Here is a 20,510-nt window from a genome sequence, read left to right as displayed (position 1 = left end):
TTTCTCGTGTAAATAATTTTTGACGGTGTGGAGACATGCAGAGTGTCTTCCCCGTTTGAAAATATTCCCCTTTTGAAAAGACGCATTTCTGTGAACCATTCGGATTCTATCGGCAATACAGGGTGTTTCATTGATAGTTACCGGTCCAATTATCTCACGAAAAAACTACAATCATCGAAACTTGTCTAGCTCGAAGGGGGAAACCAGATGGCGCTATGGTTGGCACGCTAGATGGCGCTGCCATAGGTCAAACGGATATCAACTGCGTTTTTTTAAATAGGAACCCTCATTTTTATTACATAATCTTGTAGTAAGTAAAGAAATATCAATGTTTTAGTTGGACCACTTTTTTCGCTTTGTGATAGATGGCGCTGTAAGAATCACAAACGTATAAGTACGTGGTATCACGTAACATTCCGCCAGTTTGGACGGTATTTGCTTCGTGATACATTACCCGTGTTAAAATGGACCGTTTACCATTTGCAGGAAAGGTCGATTTCGTGTTGATGTATGGCTATTGTGATCAAAATGCCCAACGGGCGGGTGCTGTGTATCCTGCTAGGTATTCTGGACGACATCATCCAAGTGTCGGGACCGTTCGCCGGATAGTTACGTTATTTAAGGAAACATGAAGTGTTCAGCCACATGTGAAACGTCAACCTCGACCTGCAACAAATAATGATGTCCAAGTAGGTGTTTTAGCTGCTGTCGCGGATAATCCGCACATCAGTAGCAGAGAAATTACGCGAGAATCGGGAATCTCAAAAACGTCGGTGTTGAGAATGCTACAACATCGACTGCACCCGTACCATATTACTATGCACCAGGAATTGCATGGTGACGACTTTGTACGTCGTGTACAGTTCTGCCACTGGACACAAGAGAAATTACGGGACGATGACAGATTTTTTGCACGCGTTCTATTTAGCGACGAAGCGTCATTCACCAACAGCGGTAACGTAAACCGGCATAATATGCACTATTGGGCAACGGAAAATCCACGATGGCTGCAAGTCCAACATCTGCGACCTTGGCGGTTAATGTATGGTGCGGCATTTTGGGAGGAAGGATAATTGGCCCCCATTTTATCGATTGCAATGTATGCTGATTTCCTACGCAATGTTCTACCGATGTTACTACAAGCACTGCATGACAGAATGGCGATGTACGTCCAACATGATGGATGTCCGGCACATAGCTCGCGTGCAGTTGAAGTGGTATTGAATAGCATAGTTCTTGACATGTGGATTGGTCGTCGAAGCACCATACCATGGCCCGCACATTCGACAGATCTGACGTCCCCGGATATCTTTCTGTGGGGAAAGTTGAAGGATATTTGCTATCGTGATCCACCGACAGGACCTGACAACATGCGGCAGCGCATTGTCAATGCATGTGCGAACATACGGAAGGCGAACTACTCGCTGTTGAGAGGAATGTCGTTACACGTATTGCCAAATGCATTGAGGTTGACGGACATCATTTTGAGCATTTATTGCATTAATGTGGTGCTTACAGGTAATCACGCTGTAACAGCATGCGTTCTCAGAAATCATAAGTTCATAAAGATACATGTATCACACTGGAACAACCGAATTAAAATGTTCAAACGTACCTACGTTCTGTATTTTAATTTAAAAAACCTATCTGTTACCAACTATTCGTCTAAAATTGTGAGCCATATGTTTGTGACTATTACAGTGCCATCTATCACAAAGCGAAAAAAGTGGTCCAGCGAAAACATTCTAATTTCTTTACGTACTACACGAATATGTAATAAAATATGGGGTTACTATTAAAAAGAAAAAAGCAGTTGATATCCGGTTGACCTATGGCAGCGCCATCTAACGGGCCAACCATAGCGCCATCTGGTTTCTCTCTTTTTTTTTTTTTTTAGTCTCATTTTGTTCGTTTTCGTTCGTTGTATCTGCTCGGTGCGGACGTCGCAAGGCACCCGTTTCAGTTCGTCGTTGATCCATTAACTCAGTTTTTTTATTACAGAGGGCAGCTAGCCCTCTGACCGAACACGCTGAGTTACCGTGCCGGCGTCGTTCCAATTTTAGCAACCCTTCAAACTACACAAGTTTCGTTCTTTTAGTTCTTCGTTTGACGCTTATATTGTGAGATATTTGGCCCGTCACATTCAATGGACCACCCTGTATATGTGTAGCATCGAACGCACTTAGCTACATGGATATATAAGGGGCAGTCAAATGAGAACGAGACAGATGGAAAAAAAGTAAGTATACTGTTTATTATTTCAAAATAATCGCCAAACTGTTAATACATTTATTCTTTGACGTGCGGGTTAGCCACGTAGTCTCAGGCGCCTTGCCACGGTTCGCGCGGCTCCCCCCATTGGCGATTCCCGGCGGGGCCAGGGATTTTCACCTGCCTCGAGATGACTGGGTGTTTGTGTTGTTCTCATCATTTCATCATCATTCCTGAAAGTGGTGAGATTGGACTGGGCAGAGGTTGGGAATTTGTACGGGCGCTGATAACGGCGTAGTTGAGCGCCCCACAAACCAATCATCATCATCATCCCCCCATCGGAGGTTCGAGTCCTACCTCGGGCATGGGTGTGTGTGTGTGTTGTCCTTAGCGTAAGTTAGTTTAAGATAGATTAAGTAGTGTGTAAACCTAGGGACCGATAAGCTCAGCAGTTTGGTCCCACAGGAACTTCCCACCACCATTAATTCTACTGTGAGACAAGATGGTCAGAGCCCTCAAAACAACCTTGGTAACACGTGGGCGAGCATTATCGTACCAAGGTTATTTTGACTACCTGCAGAAGTTTCACTGGGAAGGCAGTACACTTCCTCCATTAAGTCCTGAACAACCCCATGCGATTTCCAAATTTCTGGGCCCCTGAAAAAGACATCCGTGGCCGTTCGTTTGCTTCAGATGAAGAGGTGGGGCGCCTGGGTACAATTAAAGCTCTGTAGACAGCCGTAAACATTTTCCATGAAGGTATTGGCCGTATTGTTTCGCAGTGCATTGCTACGGCGAATGTTTTTGAAATAATAGACTGATTATTACTTATTTCCCATATGTCTCGTTTTCATTTGACTGCCCCTTACAGATTCGCCTTCGGTTCAGTGCAACGCGTTAAAGCAGGATGAGGGTAACAACTCCACAGATTTTCTTGAACTAAAAGGAAAATGTAAATAGGCACTAAGCTTACTTCCTGACAATGCAGCCTTATGTCTGTTAAAGCTTTTTTTTTTTCGCACAGCTTGCCTCTGTAACCTGACGACGCATTTGTCCACAGAGATGTATGTGGGCGACGTGAAGAGTGGGTTATGTCGCCCCAACGCAGAGGCGGCTGTTCTGAAGGAATCGCCCTCGACGGCATGGGTGGACGGCAGAAACGGACTGGGTCCGGTCGTGGGCAACTTTTGTATGCAGCTCGCCATCCAGAAGGCCAAGCAGACCGGCGTGGGGTGGGTCGTCGCCAAAGGTGAGTCTCAATGCCCGCCTCTGTTCCCATTCCATGTTCCCCATCAGCCTTCGCAGCGCTGATATGAATTCTCATCGTGCAAGCCGCTGTTGGCTCAGTGTCTAGTCAACTGGCGTGGCGCTGGCGTCTGGGAAGGACTTGGTACTGTTTCGAGTCACCTCTGTGCTAACAACTGAAGCTCGGCTCCACAGCCGTCTGCAGAAACGTATCCAAGAAGGGGCAAGACTCTAAAATACCCATTTTTGTACAAGGGGTAGCTAAATCCTCTTTACAAACTTTTAGGACCTTTAATAGGAACCAAGACGGTTAAGTTTAGCGTAGGAACTCATGTCCTAACATACCTTTTCCCCACTACATACAAAATACCACAACACACTTTGCTATTTCAATGCTGGTGCTTATCGTGTTGGTCCACTTACAAGTAGGGCATGATGTGACAACCACTGACATCAACACAGGCACAGTACTTCCGATAACCAATCACTGATCCTCCTGTAATCATCACAGCCATAACATATGCCAGTAGGTCTTCCTTGGATGCCACAGGGTTCTCGTCATTATGAATGATTTCATGTGACCCCACAGGTGGTAGTCTAACGGTTTCAGGTAAGGAAACCGCGCAGGCCAAGCAATGGGACAACTATTGCCTATCCTCTGCAGTCTAAATTGTTGGTTCAGATGATCTCGGATTGCACTAGAAAAATGAGGGGGTGTGTCGCCGTGCTGAAAACTAGAGACGAGTCGTTCGTGAACTAACAGGTCCAAAGGAACGGTTCACCAATATGAACAGAAAGAGCGAGGAACGAATTCTAAGGAACGGTCTTTCATAGTTCACTTCGGTCACCGCTTTCTACTTATAGTTACCGGGAACGGGAAACGGTCGGTCTCGTTCCCGCAACGGCACGTCGGCCGGTCTCGTTCCAGCCTCGGTCCAGTTCCCGCCTGTCTCGGTCTCGCTCGGCCAGACTCGTCCTTCTTCGCTTGGCCACTCGCAGTTCCACTGCCGACTGCTCCTATTTAGTATCGAGTTGTTGTTCGTTTCGTTCGCTTAGCACGCCCATTCTAGATCTGTTTCAACCCTTTTTGAGCTCTGAACTTCTGGTTCTTATCGTATTCTATTCAGCGTCCACGACCGGCAATTAAAATGTATTTTATAATTACGTTAAAATACATAAAAATTACGTGGTGTGTAATACATACGTCTTTTCAGCCAACAAAACGGCGTATCAGCTTACTTCGCTATTTCGATAAACAGCAGAAGAACTACCTGTAAAAAGGCAAGATTTTTTGTTGTCACACATGCAAAGGACGTCGTACGGCACACACGAGTGGCCATTTTACGTCTTTTTTTGTTCCAAGGTAAAAGAGCATGTTCATTATTACGGAAGGCAGACCAACTTAACATCCGAATGAAGCCCGCGCTTCGTAATCGAGTGCATGGCGCCACATTTTGTAAAGAGAATATGATAACTCCTACAATATTATTTCAGTGGTACAGGGTGGCGCTCGAAAAGTCGGCCCCGAGTACTAGACTGCTCATTGTCGCTTACCAATCGTCATCTATTGTTTCGATGTTGTTTGCATTAGCTTATTTGTTATTTCTTCAGTGCCTAATTGTCACATGCTTATTCTGCTCGTAGCGGTCAACAAATCGTGCGTAATTGGCGAGTAGTCTGTACTAGGGGCCGGTTTTCTGTGCACCACCTTATATTATTTCACTGCGATCAGCCACATAACGCTACAGTTGGCTAAACGAGATGTTTTGCAGAATCACGAAAATTACAAGTGTGTGGGAATCCTGTTACAAATAAAAACTCTGTACTCCAGGGGGGAGGCAAGTGCCCCCTCTTCGTGTCTTCCATCTTCCATTTTCAGTTTTTCATAAGAACCATATACCAAGCACAATGAACAATGAACGAGTATAAGTGAACGGTTGCCAAAAAAAGAGCGATCACCAAGGAACTAGTTCCCAAGGATGAACGACTTTTCCCAACTCCACTGAAAACGCATGTTTTGATGCACATGCATTGGCACATCTTCCAAGAGTCCATGCAGAGTGCTATCAAGGAATCAGAAGTACGTGGCACCAATGAGATGTGTGCCCAACCACACGTTCATCCAGGAACCCTACCCAGATGTTCAGACCGTATCATTCCAGAAACCAATGGGGGCTCACAGCATGTGAGCTTCCATCAGTTTGCACATGACTGTTGTGGAAACTGAGAACACCGTCACTAGTGAAGTTGACTTCATTTATGAAAATGATCTGCTGTGGGAAGTTGGGCTTGTCCATGCAACGGTGCAAGGACCACCTGCATAAGTGACGCAAACTCCTACGGCTGCATTGCCTGTACCTTGTGGGGTTGATGGGGGGTGTAACTGCTGCTCATTCAGAACATGCCAGACAGATTCCTGATCCACATTCAGTCAACTGCTACGTTGCTGATACACAGTCACATCCTCTTCCGTACCGTGGAGTACAAACTCTTCAGACTTAGGGGTACAACACTACTGCGGAGCACAACAGGCAGCTCTGTGGATGCTGAATGTACCCGCACCGAGGCCCAGTGGTACACTGTAGCAAAGAGGGAGCGCCAAGGTGTTTTGCAGTATGGAAAACACTCCGTATACAACTGATGAGCTGCCCTCCAAATGCACCGAGCTTTGCCATACAATAACATCAAATCGACATATTCCATGAGCGTGTAGTTCACCATGGTCAACAGCAACACATTAAATGTGAAGTGTCCTGTAGTGAATGATTAGTACTATACATTATGAACTAGGACCATGAGCAGAACAAGAGATACAAGCCTCTCTGAGCAGATCACAAACTCAACTGAATGGCATGTAAACAAACCTGTAGTGGGTATGGGACCTCAGGTGATCGGTGAATCGTGTACGTACCTTTGTCAGTGCCGCAGAAAATGCGAGAGAGTTGAACGTGTGTTGTGGTATTTTCGATAAAGTGAGAAAATTGTACGTATTCGGACATGATTTCCTGTGCTAAAGCTAACCGTCCCCATTAAAAGTCTGCAATGTCTGTAAAGGGAATGTTAACCCCTGTATAACCAATTTGATGACTCTGAAAACAAGTGTGAAAATCAAATTTCACAGAAGCTATACAAAGCTTGTTTAGTTTCAAACTATTGATAATTATTCACTTCCCCAACAAATTAGAAAATGTAGCTAGGAAACACCAAAAAAAAATTTACATTCCAGTAATGTTACTTTGACACTGTTGTCACAGCTGTTGCTTGATAATGGCACAATAGCTGAAATTGTAAATAAATAAAAATTCTTAATAAAAGTCCTGGTGCAAAACATTATTTTCAGTGTACAATAATGAGGCAAAACATTATGAATAGCGGCCACTCGAGATCAAATGTTGCCTGGTGGTGTTGAGGGTACCCAATACAGTAATGCGGGGCATAAGCAACTTTGACAAAGGGCAGGTTATTATGGTCCAGTGCCTAGGAATGAGCACCTTGGAAAAAGCAAAGCTAATTGGCTGTACATATGCTACTGTCATGAGCACCCATGGAAAACTGTTAGAAGACAGGAAGTGATGGGTGGACAATGGTGTTGGATGTCCACACATGGAGGTCAGAGGCTTGCCCATTCTGTAAAGCAAGATATGTGACATATCTAATGACATATCTACTGAAAGAATTCTGTACTGGTCCAGTTGCAAGTGAGCACACCATTGTTGAACGTGCGGCTCCACAGGGGATGACCTCCATGTGTTCCCAACATTATCATCCATTACAATTGCAGTGTGCATGCAATTGTTGAAAATGGACCTTGGATCAATGGAAACGTGTTGCCTGTTGAATGAATTGCAACTCTTATTACACTTAAGTCGCTGATTGTGTCTGCATCTGCCATCACCCAGGCAAGTGGCTGCCTGATCAGTGCACTGGAACACAGATGGACTGAATGAATATTATTGTAGACCACCTGCACCCCTTTATGCTTGGATGTTCTGCAATGGCAGTAGCATCTTCCAGCATGATAACAGTCCATCTCACATGGCTAGAATCATGCTCCAGTGCTTTGAGAAGCATGATAGTAGAGTCATGTTGATGTCTTGGCCAGTAGATTTGCCTGATCTGATCCCAGTGGAACACATCTGGATCAGCTCCATGCTTGTAAACCCTTGCCCATAATTTACAGGAACCGCATGATCTGTGCATAGACCTTGTGCCACATACTTCTAGAAATGTACCAACCAGCTGTCAAATCCATGTCATGTAGAATCGCAACTTGTGTTCCAAAGGTAGAGCAACACAGAATTAAGCAGCTGATCATAATATTTTGGTTCACCTCTGTATATAATGACAGTATTTCCTGTCGTGCTTTGGAGTATTAAATCTGCACTTTAGTAGAGTCACAGTTCAACCATTAGAAGACTGCAACACACACAAATGTGGCATGCCGGCAATGAGATCCTTCGATATTCACACCGTGTTTGTTTCTGTTTTTGAGTGGTGTGCTGCTGTTTCATTGAGGATCAGTGCTAGCCCTTCTAAGACTCTAGCGCACACCAGTGGGACAGTCTACAAAGTTATCAAGATTAATAGTAGATATGCTAAACTGAATGAAATAATTTTGTATATTGATTTGTAGTTCCTGGTGAACTATGTAATGCCAAAAATAAAAATTTAATTCTAAACAAACATGGATTGGTAACCAGTAAATACCCTGCAGTTGAATGATGTATGGTAGATACTGACAGAAGTACCAGCATGTAGGTTTTACTGCTTTCAAATTACTGTTCTTTTTTGAATGAATCCCCAAGGCACCCAAAACCGTCTACCTGAGTGGGTGCGTTTGTATGTACCTTTGATCATGTATGGGGGTGTTTGTACTTAACAACAGAGACAATAGTAGCTCAAAAGCAGTTTAAGCCTCTGTGCTCTTAACTTTTGTCTGTGCCAAGCATTGATCATCTACATAAGAATGATTCCTTTTCTGTGATTTTGCATAGTGTTTCCATGCTGGATTTTTTAATACTGTAAACATTTTATTCTAATTTTCTAGATTTTCCTCCCTTAGTTACCATTCACTTTTTCTTTATTTTTGTTTAAATATAAGATTATCATTACAACAAAATCACTTAAAATTCATTATTAAATTTTCACCAGACGCTGAATATAGTTTCCTTCCTACATGCCTGCCTAGTTTTAAATTTCTGATCTATATTTACTCATTTTTGCCCTCTTTAATAATGAAATTTCTATAGTATTGTGTTAATGTATAAAAAATTGAAATATTCTGGATATCATTAAGTTTCAAAGCCAGTGTACTTCAAACATACAGACATATTTTATGAATTGGTATCATTTCCAAAAAAGAAGGAAATTGACATATTGGATTTTTTAAAGGTTGCAATCATTATGGAATGGCTGGTTTTTATGCTATCCAAGCACTGCAAGAGGGAATGTTGGTGAGTTGTATTTTATTCAGTTTGTATTCTAGCAGTAATTTCATGAAGTGCTGTCAGTTACTAACCATTTCTGTTATTCCAGGGCATGTCTTTCACAAACACATCACCATTGTTGACACCAACTCGTGCAAAGCAGGTAAGTAATGTCTGTTTTTCTTACTTCTTGAGATTTATATGTTACCTGTTTAATTTTTCTTATCATGTATTTCTCATTGTAACTAGTGATGATGATGCAAGGGAGGGGGAGGGGGGGGGGGGGGAAAGCAAGAAGACTGTTTGCAGTGCTATAGCTCAGTGCAATGCAATGTTACAAGAATAATTGAGATAGTGAATGCATATGATTGTTATAAATGAAGTCCTATTATTCTTGTAAGTCACAAGCAAACTTCTGAAATTGTTACTACATTCTTGTTGATTGTTCATTTGGGGCTCTTGACATTTACACTGTCAAGTCACTTATTTTGCAAAAGTGTTGTATAACTGCATTACAAATATTTATTGAACATATAACACATTTACAGGCAGCCCTGGGTACAAATCCGTTGTCACTCGCAGCTCCAGGGACTAAAGGGGACAGTGCTGTTATTGATATGGCCACCACAGCTGTTGCTGTGGGAAAGGTAAAGCTCTCCCATTTCAATCCTATGTTAACAAAGAATTGCCTGATGTGAAGCTGTTGATTATAAAATGTTTGTTTTAATTTGTGCTAAGAATAAAAACTGAGACATATGGCAAATGGAAACTGTATATGAGCAACAAGCAACAGTAGAATTCTAGAAAGTCAGTTTCAGTGTTAAGCTTATTGAATGTTGTGTATTTTCACTCTCTGTTGTCTTAAAGTAAATAAAGTGCTGGCAGGTCGACAGACACACAAACATACACACAAAATTCAAGCTTTCGCAACAAACTGTTGCCTCATCAGGAAAGAGGGAAGGAGAGGGAAAGACGAAAGGATGTGGGTTTTAAGGGAGAGGGTAAGGAGTCATCCCGGGAGCGGAAAGACTTACCTTGGGGGAAAAAAGGATAGGTATACACTCGCACACACAATGTCTGCTCGTGTCTGTGTATGTGCGGATGGATATGTGTGTGTGTGTGCGAGTGTATACCTATCCTTTTTTCCCCCAAGGTAAGTCTTTCCGCTCCCGGGATTGGAATGACTCCTTACCCTCTCCCTTAAAACCCACATCCTTTCTTCTTTCCCTCTCCTTCCCTCTTTCCTGATGAGGCAACAGTTTGTTGCGAAAGCTTGAATTTTGTGTGTATGTTTGTGTTTGTGTGTCTGTCGACCTGCCAGCACTTTCATTTGGTAAGTCACATCATCTTTGTTTTTAGATATATTTTTCCTATGTGGAAAGTTTCCCTCTATTACAATCATATCATAAAGTAAATAAAGTATTTATTGAGCAGAAGCAAAGTGTAAGAACATTGTGTACTTTTCAGTATATTTACTTCTTAATAGTTTTTGTAGCTGACAGTGCCAGTTTGAGAACAATTTACTGTACATGCAACATATCCTTTGGCATCCCTTCATTTTTCCATGACAAGTGATACATCATTTGGTGCCCCCCTATCCCCCATCCCCCTCCCCCAACATCTCCTCCCCTTCTTTGAACTTTTGGTGTTAACCTTGAAATAAACCTATTTCTAGTGAATGTAGAAATAAGTTGCTTTTGCTACTAATTACCATACATCCTGAATACAAATTTTTTGCCTCTTTCACTAATCACGTGCGCACGTGAACAAATGCAACTCACACACACGACTGCAATCTCAGGCAACTGAAACCACACTGTGAGCAGAAGCACCAGTGCATGATGGAAGTGGAGAACGTGAATAAGGAGGAGGCTGGGGTGGGGAGGGGGAGGGATAAATGGGTACAAGTGGCAGACAATGAAGTGCTGCAGGTTAGACGGAGGGCAGGGGAGAGATGGGGAGGGGGAGAAGGGGTTAGCAGTAAAGGAGAGAAGTAAAAAGACTGGGTGCGATGGTGGAATAAGGGCTATGTAGTGCTAGATTGGGAACAGAGAAGGGTCTGGATGGGTGAGGACAGTGACTAATGAAGGTTGAGGCAAGGGGGGTTACGGGAACATAGGACGTCTTGCAGGGAAAGTTCCCACCTGCGCAGTTCAGAAAAGCTGGTGTTCGTGGGACGGATCCATAGTGAACGGGCTGTGAAGCAGTCATTGAAATGAAGTCATTTGAGCACGCTGCCAAACATGACATCCTTCATTTCAGTGCCTGCTTCACAGCCTGTGCCATATGGATCCTTCCCACCAACACCAACTTTCCTGAATTGCGCAGGTGGGAACTTTTCCTGCAATACATCTTATGTTCCTGTAACTCTCCTGGCCTCAACCTTTGTTAGTCACTGTCCTCACCCATCCAGCCCCTTCCCTGTTCCCATTCCAGTACTACATAGCCCTCAGTCCACCATTGCACCCAGTCTTTTTACTTCTCTTCTTTACTGCTACCCTTCGCCCCTGGTCCACCTCTCCCCTGCCGTCCATCTAACCTGCACACTTCACTGTCCGCTACCCCTACCCTACTATCCATCCTCCTCCCCACCCCTCCTCCTTACCTCCACCCAGTTGCCACTCCTGTCGTGCACTCACTGGTGCTGCTGCTCACAGTGTGGTTTCAGGTGCCTGAGACTGCAGTTGTGTAGGTGAGTTGCATTTGGACGCGTGTGTGTGTGTGTGTGTGTGTGTGTGTGTGGGGAGAGGGGGGGGGGGCTGAACCCAGTGAAAATTACAAAAAAATTTCATCAAATGACATCACGAACACAATGAAGAAATAAAATAAACTAAAATAAATAAAAATAGAGTGACACACAACCTTCAACAAATGCAATCCTCATTCCATTAAAAATGTAAAGTAATTACAGCTGCAATAAACTCAATTAAGAGATATTCACAATTAAATATATTTACTTTAAAATCACACCATATGATTCTAATGTGTGTATGCATGAGGCTGATGCCAGAATTGCTTCAAATTTATTATTATGCTCTTCAGAAGAGTCTGTGGTCATAATACTACCAACATTTACTAACAGCACACAGCCCCAAAAATTTCTTAATAAGTAACACCATTTTTATTTTGGATGATGTCACTTTGGATATAACGAATACACAGTATTGAAGACTTTCACCATGACATTAAATATAGAAAGAACCTATCATAATGATATTATGACTGGAGAACACAGGCATAATAAGAAAAAAGATCTTCAAACAGTATTCCATTAATTGAAATTAACACATTTTGATTGAAAGAAAGCAGCAGTTTTGACTTGAATGAAAACAACAATGCCCCAAATTGTTATCCTAACAACTGTTTAATGATTCACCATCTTTCAATTAGTTGTCTTTTGGACAGAATTTTTCCCACTAAGGTAAGTGTACTAAATTTGCTTAAGTCTGGTATATGACAGCAGTGCCAAGACAATCGTGCAACAATTTTACTATACATTCTGGACATGGACCAGTTATGTGCTAACATGTTTGTTGAGCTCAATACATTAGGCTAATTTGCCAGCAATAACTCAGTAGGTTCCATTAAACATCATACAACAGAATTACTAAACCAGCTGGATCTGAAACACAGAAACTTACAGTAATTTGCATAGAACATGACAAATAATAATAATAATAATAATAATAAAAATGAAAATACAACAATGGAAGAGTTACAACTACTGGTTTATGTAGGAGCACTCACTACAGTAAATATACACACTAGGCAGAGATCAGAACCAACCAACACACAGAAGAAACACACAAAACCAGCATGGCAACACAGGCTACAGATCAGAATAGAAAAACTGAGAAAAGACATTGGACAGCTAACACAATTTATAAGAAATGAAATATCAGACAAAAAACGAAAACGGTTAGGTAAAATCTCACAACAAGAAGCAATAGAGCAATTAGATGAAAAGAAGCAGAAATTACAAGCTGTGGCCAAACGACTTAGAAGATACAAAAAAAGTGAAAATAGAAGGAAACAAAACCAAACATTCAACACAAACCAAAAGAAATTTTACCAGACAATAGATAACACACACATTAAAATAGGCAATCCACCAAACATAACAGACATGGAACACTTCTGGAGCAACATATGGTCAAACCCGGTACAACATAATAGGCATGCACGGTGGATACAAGCAGAAACAGACTCATACAAGATGATACCACAAATGCCTGACGTGATAATTTTGCAACATGAAGTCACCCGAGCAATTAATTCTACGCACAATTGGAAAGCCCCTGGAAATGATAAAATAGCAAATTTCTGGCTAAAGAAGTTCACCTCAACACATTCACATCTAACTAAATTATTTAACAGTTACATTGCAGACCCATACACATTCCCTGATACACTTACACATGGAATAACCTATCTGAAACCTAAAGATCAAGCAGACACAGCAAACCCAGCTAAATATCGTCCCATAACATGCCTACCAACAATCTATAAAATATTAACTTCAGTCATTACACAGAAATTAATGACACATACAACACAGAACAAAATTATAAATGAAGAACAAAAAGGCTGTTGCAAAGGAGCACGAGGATGTAAAGAGCAACTGATAATAGATACAGAGGTGACATATCAAGCTAAAACCAAACAAAGGTCACTACACTACGCATACATTGATTACCAAAAAGCTTTTGATAGTGTACCCCACTCATGGTTACTACAGATACTGGAAATATACAAAGTAGATCCTAAATTGATACAGTTCCTAAACATAGTAATGAAAAACTGGAAAACCACACTTAATATCCAAACAAACTCTAATAATATCACATCACAGCCAATACAGATTAAGCGTGGAATATACCAAGGAGACTCATTAAGTCCTTTCTGGTTCTGCCTTGCTCTGAACCCACTATCCAACATGCTAAATAATACAAATTATGGATACAATATTACTGGAACATACCCACACAAAATCACACATTTGCTATACATGGATGATCTAAAACTACTGGCAGCAACCAATCAACAACTCAACCAATTATTAAAGATAACAGAAGTATTCAGCAATGATATAAATATGGCCTTTGGAACAGACAAATGTAAGAAAAATAGCATAGTCAAGGGAAAACACACTAAACAAGAAGATTACATATTGGTTAACCACAGCGACTGCATAGAAGCGATGGAAAAAACAGATATCTATAAATATCTAGGATACAGACAAAAAATAGGAATAGATAATACAAATATTAAAGAAGAACTAAAAGAAAAATATAGACAAAGACTAACAAAAATACTGAAAACGGAATTGACAGCAAGAAACAAGACAAAAGCTATAAATACTTATGCCATACCAGTATTGACCTACTCATTTGGAGTAGTGAAATGGAGTAACACAGACCTAGAAGCACTCAATACACTTACACGATCACAATGCCACAAATATAGAATACATCACATACATTCAGCAACAGAAAGATTCACATTAAGCAGAAAGGAAGGAGGAAGGGGATTTATCGACATAAAAAACCTACACTATGGACAGGTAGACAATTTAAGAAAATTCTTTCTAGAACGAGCAGAAACTAGCAAAATACACAAGGCAATCACTCATATAAATACATCGGCTACACCACTGCAACTTCATAACCACTTCTACAACCCTTTAGATCACATAACATCAACAAATACGAAGAAAGTAAATTGGAAAAAGAAAACACTACATGGCAAGCACCCGTATCATCTAACACAGCCACACATCGATCAAGACGCATCCAACACATGGCTAAGAAAAGGCAATATATACAGTGAGACAGAAGGATTCATGATTGCAATACAGGATCAAACAATAAACACCAGGTATTACAGCAAGCATATTATTAAAGATCCCAATACCACAACAGATAAATGCAGACTTTGTAAACAACAAATAGAAACAGTAGATCACATCACAAGCGGATGTACAATACTAGCAAATACAGAATACCCCAGAAGACATGACAATGTCGCAAAAATAATACATCAACAGCTTGCCTTACAACATAAACTTATAAAACAACACGTTCCTACGTACAAGTATGCACCACAAAATGTACTGGAGAATGATGAATACAAATTATACTGGAACAGAACCATTATAACAGATAAAACAACGCCACATAACAAACCTGACATCATACTCACCAATAAAAAGAAGAAATTAACACAACTAATCGAAATATCCATACCCAATACAACAAATATACAAAAGAAAACAGGAGAAAAAATTGAAAAATACATCCAACTGGCTGAGGAAGTCAAAGACATGTGGCATCAGGATAAAGTTGACATCATACCAATTATACTATCAACTACAGGAGTCATACCACACAATATCCACCAATACATCAATGCAATACAGCTACATCCAAACATATATATACAATTACAGAAATCCGTAATTATTGATACATGTTCAATTACCCGAAAGTTCCTAAATGCAATATAACATGTACCGTACAGCAAAAAGGAAGTGACGCTTGATAAAGGTCCGCGTCACTCCATTCTTAACCAGACTTCTAAAAAGTCTGAGAAAGTAATCAAATAATAATAAACCATATAATATCAGCACTTATCACTAATACAAAACACAGGCAGAATGAGACAGAATGGGCGTTCAGCAGTCACCACTCAATAACAATGTCTACAAAACTTCAAGCCCACAAAAACAGAATGGTGATGCTGATCCAAGAAATTGCTCACTGTTCACTCAGTTATTTCGCAGTGACGTCATTCCAGTATCGGCTTGCTTAAAAAGCTCTGGCAAGCACCATATTACAGAACAGAGACCACAGGGCAGGCTGGATGTCTGACACCAAACACCATCCCTTCCATCATGGCCATAGGCCCACTGCCAATATCAACAACTGCGGACAGCCAAGGTCCTCATACTGCAGTCACACTTCCTCATTCCCGCAACTCCCTCACATACTGCCTATGCTATTCCATAAATACCTGTTCCTCAGTGGGCACTGATGCCCAGGGATCCAGAAGTTTGTTGTGACAGAAGTGGTCAAAGAGCACAAGCTAAGAAGGATTGATATTACAAATTAGTTGCAAGAGTTGCTGGTTCATGGACATTTATACTTACAGAAGCAAGATTTTTCAGGCACCTGCCTTCTAATATGAACTTCAGTTTTCTAAACAGACCATGCTTACATGCTACAATTACAAGAAATAATCTTCAAAATCATTGAACTCTCCTGAGAAGCATAACAAACTCTGAGTATGAAATCTTGCTGTTGTAAATGTAAAGTTGTCATGTCAGTTTTCGATTACTGCTACTACTCTTAAATACTATTTGTGAAACAATTAGGTACCATCATAGTAACCCCATCATTTCGAGACAGGTTTTATTCTGATTTAAAGTTGATTCAATGATGTTACATTCTGAGAACTTGAAAATCTTAAACTGTTCACATAAATTGTATATTTCTTTATTGTTTTCAGTTTGCCCTTTTGATCTGTATTATCTCAGATAAACCATTTCAGGGAATTTTCATATCCTTAATACAGTATAACCTCATTAGCGCGAACTCGCATAAGACAAACTCGCGGTTAACACGAAAAAAATATTGGTCCCGCCAGGAATACGTTAGTTCTTATGGTATGTTAACACGAATTTCAGTTAACGCGAATTACGAACTCTGTTTCAGTTCCTAGCGTAATTAAATTTCACTGTAACACAAACTTCTGACCTTAGAGTATTCTAAAGCGTAATTTTTCTTTTCCGAAATGAAAGTAGGAAATGTAGCTACAAAGCTAATTATACTTATTGTTGACTCGTTTTTAATGTATTGTAGGTCAGTAGCCGTGATTATCACTTCAACAATCAGCATATACTGTACTTTGTAAGACATTCAATAATGTGTGCAGCAGCATTTAGGAATGTACTCAGTGCCAGATTTGACAGGTGTTCTGTTAGTCGTAGCCGTATTGAGTTGGAATACTGAATAAAAACTACAGTTACAACTGGTATCGTAGCACACGAAAATGGCAGAGAGGAAACAGACAGCTCTAAATGTACAGTTAAAGCTTAAGATTCTAGATGAAGTACCAGGAAAACAGCAATTGCAGAGCAGTTTGGAATACCTAAATCTATTTTATCTATGAGTATTAAGAATCAAGAAAAAATTATTAATGCCTTGGCATCAGGTTCTGGAAACAAATCTAAACGACTTCGTACCACCAAGTATGAAGACATCAAGACGTTACTGCTAGAATAGTTCAATCATATGCGTGCATCTAACATACCTTTAACTGGCCCTGTGATTCAGTCAAAAGCAAATGATATTGCTAAAGATATGGGCATCAGAGACATCCATTGTTCTGCTGTTTGGTTGTATTGGTTCCAAAAGAGCCATTCAATTTCATCTGTACAAATTTGTGGTGAAGCAAATAAAGTTGATGAAGAAAGTGCGAACAGCTGGTTGCATGAATTCAACTGAGTGAGGGAAAAGTATGCCTCGTGGGATGTGTTCAACAGGGATGAAACTGGATTTTTCTACCATCTTTTTCCAAATCACACCTTGGGGATAAAAGGTGATAGGTGTGACAGTGGAGCATGAAGCAAGCAACGTGTGACTGTTGTACTGTGCTGTAATACTGATGGCAGTGAGAAGTTTCGCCCTGGGTTATTGGTAAATGTTGTTTTAAAAACATAAATATGGACACTTTACCTTGCATCTACTCTCACCACAAGAAAGCTTGGATCAATGGCACATCATTTCGCAAGTGGCTTCTCCATTTCAATCGTTGAATGGTTGCTCAAAATAGACACGTTCTTCTTACATTGGACAGATGTACTGCCCATAACGTTCATGATCTGAACCTATCCAACATAAAGGTTCAGTTTTTTCCACCCAACGCCACAAGCCACCTTCAGCCTTTGGACCAAGGCATAATCTCTCTCATAAAGAGAGCTTATCGTAAGTGATTTGTATGAGCTGCAATTAATGCTGCTGAAAACAATAGTGCAACCCCAAATTGGAATCTGCTTGACGCAATAAAAGCCATCGTAGCAGCCTGGACCTCAGTATCACCACATCATATAGGGAAGTGCTTTAACAGAGCTTGGAGACATAGCAACACGAGTTAGAAGATGCCACTTCACCTGATGAATGGACAGTTCTGAACGACGTTGCGAACCCGGGGATTAGTTTCGAAGAACTCATTAGTGTAGACAACGATGTTGCCGTATGTGCTTCTGTGGAATTGGATGTGCCAAAAGCTGTGAACGAGGTGCTAGAAGGGCCATCAGAAGAAAGTGAAGAGGAAGAGAATACAGATACCCGTCAGGAGATGTTTACAGCCTTGGACTGTTTAGAATGGTTCGCTTCAACATCTAACATCACTGCTGGGTTTACGGACGCTATCATTACAATTGGTTGTGAAATTACAAAATATTATCGTTCCCATGGACGTCAGTGAACCACGACCGAATTTTTCCCGAGAAAGTAACGTACATAATTTGTGAGTACTTGGATTTTACAATCACTTTGTAGTGTTATAAGTCTACAATAAAGTGATTGATAGTGTAGTGTATTACACATTAGTGTACTGCTGTACATGTATAATTATTAAAATCTGTGTTTTTCACTTAACACAATTTTTTTAACACGAACTCCTGATTTTTTGATCCCTTCGGATTCGTGTTAACGAAGTTTTACCTTACTATTTACTTAAATGCCCTAGTCTTTTACAACTAAGGTTAGGGCCTACCTTTGTTTTACACAACATTGTAGTAGGCATAAAGAATAAAGTATTTCTTTACTCTTACAATAATAATACATTACTTTCACTTCATTCCTCAGACTCAACTTTTACACAATTCATGTCCATTTTCTTTCTTTTCCCCTCAAATGTGGTGCCCCTACATGTAACATCCACAGATGTATCCCACAATACATATGCTAAGCCCCATGATAACCAGTCCTTACAAATAGCAAAGTTATCACCCAGCTGCATGTTTTTACCTTACTTTAGTTCTTTAAGTACATACCATTTGTTTCTTCCTTTATTTCTTATTCCTATGCTATTGTAGCCCAGAAAGTTATCAAGTAATCATATTGTTATCTTTTAAACCATGTTAGCACATTATAAATGGTTTATTCTGGGGAAATTTTGTCAGAGGGTTCTGCTGATGACAAACGCCCTCTGAATAGTGGCATAAAGCACAGTTCCTGCATTTCAGATTGAAATGCAGCGGCGCAAAGGAGAACCTATTCCATCTGGCTGGGCTCTGGGACCCAATGGTGCAGAAACAACTGACCCTGAAGTGGCCTTCAACACTGGCTGTCTTATGCCCCTTGGAGGCCAAGAAATAAATTCTGGGTATAAGGGCTATGGCTTGGGCCTTCTTGTTGAAATATTTTGTGGAATACTTAGTGGTAAGTGCTGCTATCTTACAAGCCTTTTTTTATATAATAATAGTTGATTACTGTGTTGACACTACATATAACATTTTCATTATTACAAATTCAAAAAATGAGACAATATTTCCATATTTCCCTTGTTATAAGCTATAGTTTGGAGTGGCACAAGTATATCATGATAATTGTTATATCTTGTGTAGAGAGGTGATGGCATCCACAAAAATGCTTAGAATGTAGCACGTGCAAGAACGTGGGGTGTCTACCTGACTGGTGAGCAGAGAGTCAGAAAGCATTGTCAGGGAGAGCACGGAAACAGTAAGAGTGTGACAGCATGAAGAACGTACAATACGTATGCAATTTTAAAGGACATGAAGTAAACAAGATACCAAATCATGCTAGCACACAACTGTCTGCACGGTGTGCATGGACAAAACAGGAAAACAATGACTCAAGAGGCACTGACCAGTGAATGTGACACTCGCACTACATGTGATGGAGATGTAGATCACTTTGACTCTTGACTATGAACTACTGACATTATGTGTCTGGCAGGGATACCAAATGCCTCATCCATTTAAGAGGCACATAAAACTGAAAGTGCTTGTGAGGCCTGCGCCAGAGTCACCAAGTCAAGAGGTGCATGGTGACAGTGATCTCTGGCAGCAGTTATGCCTGAGTGCTCTCAGCTGGGGCATGGGTGACACTTGCAATAATTATGCACTGTGTTCCACCAGAGACTGGTGTTCAAGAACCAATGACTGGAGGCAACTTCTGCTGGCTGCAGTGATGATGGAGTGAGGTATCCCACCTCCATCAGATCCTCCTTGGTGAACAGTTCTCCTGACGGTGGGTTTCTCCAGGAAAGAGCATGAATTGTATGGCAAATGGTGCAGAGGCAGTGTGAACGTCTGGTGGTGCTGCTTGGTGCTTGCAGTGAGTACTGGTTGATCCCTCTCACATGTGCTAATGTCTTCTGTTCGACTGATTTGTAGAGATCAGAAGTGAACTCTGTATACTCACTTTAAACTCACCAGTGGACCCTATGACATCATCTCCGAACTTGCTGTTTCCATATGCGCAAAGACTTGACTTGTGAGTACCCACTGCTGCCCATTTAACCAAAAACTAGTCGCTTGTGTCTGTTGTTGGGTGCAAATGGAATATATATATGATGATTATGTGACTTACCAAACGAAAG

At 40.9% G+C, this 20,510-nt stretch overlaps 1 protein-coding gene across 1 annotated transcript in view; it reads left to right on the top strand.

Annotated features, from left to right (window-relative positions):
* LOC126262299 (uncharacterized oxidoreductase YjmC-like) overlaps positions 1–20,510 on the top strand; it is a 285,251-nt gene that overhangs the window by 205,374 nt on the left and 59,367 nt on the right. The window contains exons 3-7 of the mRNA XM_049958838.1: positions 3,272–3,460; positions 8,848–8,909; positions 8,992–9,045; positions 9,431–9,529; positions 19,132–19,327. Coding sequence (XP_049814795.1) covers positions 3,272–3,460; positions 8,848–8,909; positions 8,992–9,045; positions 9,431–9,529; positions 19,132–19,327 — 600 coding nt within the window. The remainder of the gene's footprint in view (positions 1–3,271; positions 3,461–8,847; positions 8,910–8,991; positions 9,046–9,430; positions 9,530–19,131; positions 19,328–20,510) is intronic.

Source organism: Schistocerca nitens, chromosome 6, assembly GCF_023898315.1.
Source record: "Schistocerca nitens isolate TAMUIC-IGC-003100 chromosome 6, iqSchNite1.1, whole genome shotgun sequence".
Classification (NCBI taxonomy): Eukaryota; Metazoa; Arthropoda; class Insecta; order Orthoptera; family Acrididae; genus Schistocerca; species Schistocerca nitens.
The sequence above is the reverse complement of the archived record's forward strand: the minus strand, read 5'-3'. Positions and strand labels throughout refer to the sequence as shown.